The sequence below is a fragment of the Carcharodon carcharias genome, chromosome 12 (assembly GCF_017639515.1).
Source record: "Carcharodon carcharias isolate sCarCar2 chromosome 12, sCarCar2.pri, whole genome shotgun sequence".
Taxonomy (NCBI): domain Eukaryota; kingdom Metazoa; phylum Chordata; class Chondrichthyes; order Lamniformes; family Lamnidae; genus Carcharodon; species Carcharodon carcharias.
The window spans coordinates 112,113,320-112,118,214 of NC_054478.1; the positions used below are offsets into that span (position 1 = coordinate 112,113,320).

The 4,895-nt window shown below is 38.5% G+C and overlaps 1 protein-coding gene across 2 annotated transcripts; it reads right to left on the bottom strand.

The window, feature by feature from the left end:
• Nucleotides 1–379: 379 nt before the first annotated feature.
• LOC121284890 (gamma-crystallin S-1-like) lies at nt 380–2,831 on the bottom strand. Of its 2 annotated transcripts, none has more exons than XM_041200754.1 (3): nt 2,814–2,831; nt 2,468–2,710; nt 380–655 (listed from the first exon to the last, which is right to left on the bottom strand). In XM_041200754.1, the coding sequence occupies exons 1-3, from the start codon at nt 2,820–2,822 to the stop codon at nt 380–382; spliced, it is 528 nt and encodes a 175-aa protein (XP_041056688.1). In that variant the 5' UTR covers nt 2,823–2,831. The 2 variants fall into 2 exon arrangements, with proteins under 2 accessions (XP_041056688.1, XP_041056687.1); XM_041200753.1 differs by having other exon boundaries at nt 380–645; nt 2,464–2,710; nt 2,814–2,822.
• Nucleotides 2,832–4,895: the final 2,064 nt, after the last annotated feature.

Below are 4,895 nucleotides of genomic sequence, written 5' to 3' on the forward strand. Positions count from 1 at the left end.
AGTCTGTTGAGTCATTCTGTATTGTGTATATATATCAGTTGATGCCTTCAAATAAGTCAAAACTACTTATGGTTTTACAGTTGTGTGTGTGAGATTAGCGAGTTTGCATAAAGGACCCAAAAACGCAACAAATACAACTGGTCTATCTGAACAGCTGTCAGAATGAGTAGTAACTGTTGCAGAATCTTATGGTGCCATCCTTTACTCATTTTACGGGAAATATTTATTTCTCAATAATTATTGTCATCTCTAGATTGTAAAATGTCTAGAGAAGCAGAGGCACAAAAACACAATTCAAAAAAGAATCAGTTCTGCTGCTAGCACCTTTATTATGCTTCAGAATATTCCAGCATGAGAAAATCTACTTTTTAACAAGGAATTAGAAATCCCTCATGCGCCTGAAAGATCCAACAGTTGAGTTGTAGCCGCCCCAGTCACTATATCTCCTGTATTCACCGGGTCTCAGGAAGTACTGTCGGCCTTTGTAGTTGGGATGTTCATAGAAGATCCAGTAACCGTCCATCACTTGGCAGGAGTGGATATCACGGTAACGGAAACGATCGTAGACAGCTGGACAGTCATCCATGAATTCCATCATCTGTCCTCCGAAGTCAGGCCTTTCATAAATCCTCATTCTGTAGGAGCCTCCCCTATACTGTAATATAAAATATATAATATTCATAAGGTAGCAGCATAATGTATACATATCATACATATGTGTATGACATGTATTGAAGAGTGTTCCAAGATTACAGCACTTTAGAACAAGAAGCATGAATCACTGCTTTACTTGACATATATACTAATGAATTAGACGTGGGTCAATGGGGCACAATTTCAAAATCTGAAGATGACACAAAGCTTGGAAGTATAGTGAACTGTGAGGACAACAGTGATAGATTTCAAGAAGACATAGGCAGGCTGGTGGAATGGGTGGACACATGGAGTGTAAAATTTAATGCAGAGACATGCAAAGTCATACACTATGAGTGGAAGAATGAGGAAAGGCAATATCAACTTGAGATAATTCTAAAGGAGGTGCAGGAACAGAGACTTGGCTGTATATGAGTACAAATTGTAGAATTTCTTGGCAGGTTGAGAAAGTAGTTAAAAGGCAAACAGGATTTGGGGCTTTACAGATCATGGCATACAAAAACAAGAAAGTTATGGTGAACCTTCGTTAAACACTGGTTTGGCTTCAATTGGATTATTGTGTCCCATTCTGAACACTAAATTTTAGGAAAGATGTGAAGGCTTTAGAGAGGGTGCAGAAAAGATTTACAAGAATTGTTCCAGGGATGAAGAACTTATTATCCACAGATAGACTGTTGAAACTGAAGTTGTTCTCTTTGAGAGAAGTGAAGGTTGGGAAAGATTTGATAGAAGTGTTCATGAGGTGTCTAGAAAGAATAGATAGAAACTGTTCCCATTGGTGTAAGTTTTGAGGACCAGAGGACATGGATTTAAAGTGGTTGTCAAATGAACCAAAGACATCATGAGCAAAAAAATTCTTACACAGCAAATGGCTAAGATCTAGAATGCACTACCTGAAAGAATCATGAAGGCAATTTTAATTGTACCTATTAAAATAGAATTAGACAAGCACCTGAAGTGAAAATAATTTGGAATTAATAATAATTTTGGAAAGTATTGTTTAAGGAGATAGAAGTTTCCAATATTAATGACAGGGACTGGCACTATCTAAATTACTCTTGCAGACAGTCATTTGCCTTGATGGGCAGTAAACGTCCTCTGATTTTATGATTCTAAATATGTGTGCCTACGTTTATCGATGAAAGTAGAAATTAAACAGTGTTCAGGAAAAGATTATAAGCCATTTACTGAATGTATTTAATCGCTGCAAGGCCATTAGCAACAATGTTGAGAATTTACAAAGATAAAATACAAGACATTTGAGCATTTTGTGAGTCACCATAAGTTATTCAAACTATGTACAGATCAGATGTGAAATTACATCTGGATTATTACTGGTACATCTTGGCACTCCTCTACCAAAAGGTTACTGATGGATGCGAGAGCTTTCAGGGAAAAGTGATAAGAACTTAATTGATGAACAGTCCTTTTAGCAAGGTATTAAATACCTAGCTGTTCTTAGACACAATTCACCCACAGTGCTCTCTGTGCCAGTGTTAGCAAACTCAATACTTGGAGCTCCGGTCAAATGTACCAAAAGCTAGTAAAGTACACACGAGCAAAATGAATGATTCTGCAGCATTTATACAATCTTATTACCTACTGTAAATTCATGACTAATGAAAAACATGTGCAGACAAGATTTTTAGTTATATCTTCCAAATTTTGGTTGTTTCTTGCTGAGTTTGAATTTATTTTGAACATTTGAAATAGGACAAAGCAGAATAACTAAAATATGAATTTGACACTAATGACAGTAAAAGGGAGTGAGAATAATTATGCCACAGTTAATATAAAAGACTATTTTACTTACATGTGGGAAGGAGCGGCATGACTTGACACATTCATTGAATCCCATCCAGCGCTGGTAGTCAGGATATTCTCCCCTGCTCAGAACATACTGGTATCCCATGTAATTTGGTTTCTCATACAGCACCCACCAGTCACTCTCAACACGGATGGAGTTACAGCGGCTTAAGTAAGGGGACAGGTCAGCACAGTCACTGCTGCACTCATAGTGCCGACCCTGGAAGTTCCTGTCCTCGTAAAAGATGATCTGTGGGGAATAAAATTGCATGTTTGAATTGATAATTTTCTAAGTTTAATATCTTGTATAAAACATTATCAGTAAATGTGAGAAATATGAGAGTTAACCTTACCTTGCCCATTTTGAGCGTCACAGTCAACTAGGCAACCACCTGGACATAGCAATGTTTGATAGAGCTCGATATTTATACGCTGGCCTGAAACACCACTGTAGGGAATACTTTTGTTATTCTAATAGTTTCAACAGCATATATCAGCAAAAAAACAAATTAGAAAAAAGACTATAGCCATTGCAGACAAAATCCCTTTATTCAGGTTTATACATAGGGCACTGATTCTTTTCATTCTGCTTTGATGCAGTTTTAATTGTTCTGCAAATATTTCAAAGGCCTGGAATCCAAAGTGCATTTATGTTGAGTCGAGTAAAGGTATTGTAACCGCAAAAGTGGGTTCCATTGTGTCGATAGTCACAGCACTGTGGGATCCGGTTGGTAACAACGGTGGGAACATTCCCGGCGCATTGCACTGATCACAATTATTTGAGTGCCACATGGGGTCATCTGTTCGCGCATCAGAAGTATGCAGAGTAGGCAGATCATGATGTCCATCACTGATTTGTCATTCATTTGATAGACAACTTGCCATTTCTGACCCCACTGATAATATTAAGGTTCAACATACACAGATTAACATGCTTTCAGCTGCACAAGATATTGTAATATACCTTTAAGAGATGGCAGCATGGCATCACTAGAAGGGAAGTGTGCCATGTGATCCAATTTTAGTTTCACTTTTGCATTTCAGCAGAGCATGCAAACACACCACAACTCTGATGTCTTCAAGCTTCCTATCCATATATATATATTCTCATGTGCCTAGCCTAAATAAATGAACCTACAACTTGTTTACCCAATCCCATATGAGTGATTGGTGCCTTTTACATCATTATAAAAACAAGACACAAAGGACTCCCTCACCATTGCTTTTAAAATTATCACATTTCAGGTGAGGTGCTTTTGACTTTCTACTTGCTGCTATAGTGTCAGTGGAAGCATTGCATTGTTGTAGCAGTTAATGATGGTTCTTTCAGTCAGAAGTGAGTGTTGATGGAATTTTGGAAGGAGTGATGTTGAATGACAATGGGGAGTTAATAGTTAATAAGGAAATGGCGGATGAATTGAATAAATATTTTGCATCTGTCTTCACTATAGAAGATACAAAAAACCTTCCAGTAATATCTGTAAATCAGGAGGTGGAAGGGAGAGAGGAGCTTGCTGAAATTACATTAATTAGGGAAGTGGTACTGAGCAAACTGATGGAACTGCGGGCTGACAAGTCTATAGGCCCTGATGGACTTCACACTAGAGTCTTAGAAGAGGTGGTTAATGAGGTAGTAGATGCATTGGTGTTAATTTTCCAAAATTCAGTAGATTCTGGAAAGGTTCCATCAGAATAGAAAGTAACAAATATAACCCCTCTATTCAAAAAGGGAGGGAGGCAGAAAACAAGAAACTATAGGCCAGTTAGCTTGATATCTATTGTGGGGAAGGTGTTAAAATTGATCATTAAGGAGGTTATAACTGGGCACTTAGAAAAACTCAAGGAAATCGGGAAGAGTCAGCATGGTTTTGTGAAAGGGAAATCTTGTTTAACCAATTTATTGGAGTTCTTTGAAGGAGTGACATGCGCTGTGGATAAAGGGGAGCCTGTAGACGTGCTGTAGTTGGATTTCCAGAAGGCATTTGATAAGGTGCCACATCAAAGTTTATTGCAAAAAATAAAGGGGAGAATTTTCTGCAAGTCAGGTGGGCTGGACAGGAGTGGGCACGGAGCCAGTCGCTGCCTGCAATTGGCTGCATGGTGTCATTTTATATGGGCGGACCTTAATTGACTCACCCAGCGTGATACACGCCAGTAGCGCTACCCGTGCGGGTGGGGGGAGGAGGGCGAGTCAGGTCGTGCATGTGAAAAAGCACAGAAATCTCCCTGAGGCACAGAGCTGCCTCAGGGAGATTAAGTAAATAATAAAAGTTTTTAAATAATAAAGTTAAAAATTATTTAGACATGTCCCCTCATGTGACAGTGTCACATGACCTGGGACATGTTTATGAATTGTGCAAAATATATTTATTTAATAAAACCTTCAAGAAACCTCATCCCGCCTGTGGATGAGGTTTCCTGAAAAACACGAAGGC

Excerpts from the sequence above, each read along its gene's own strand:
- LOC121284890 (XM_041200754.1), bottom strand. Across the intron at positions 656-2,467 it reads CATGCCGCTCCTTCCCACAT|TATAGGGGAGGCTCCTACAG; the intron begins GTAAGTAAAATA and ends TTTATATTACAG.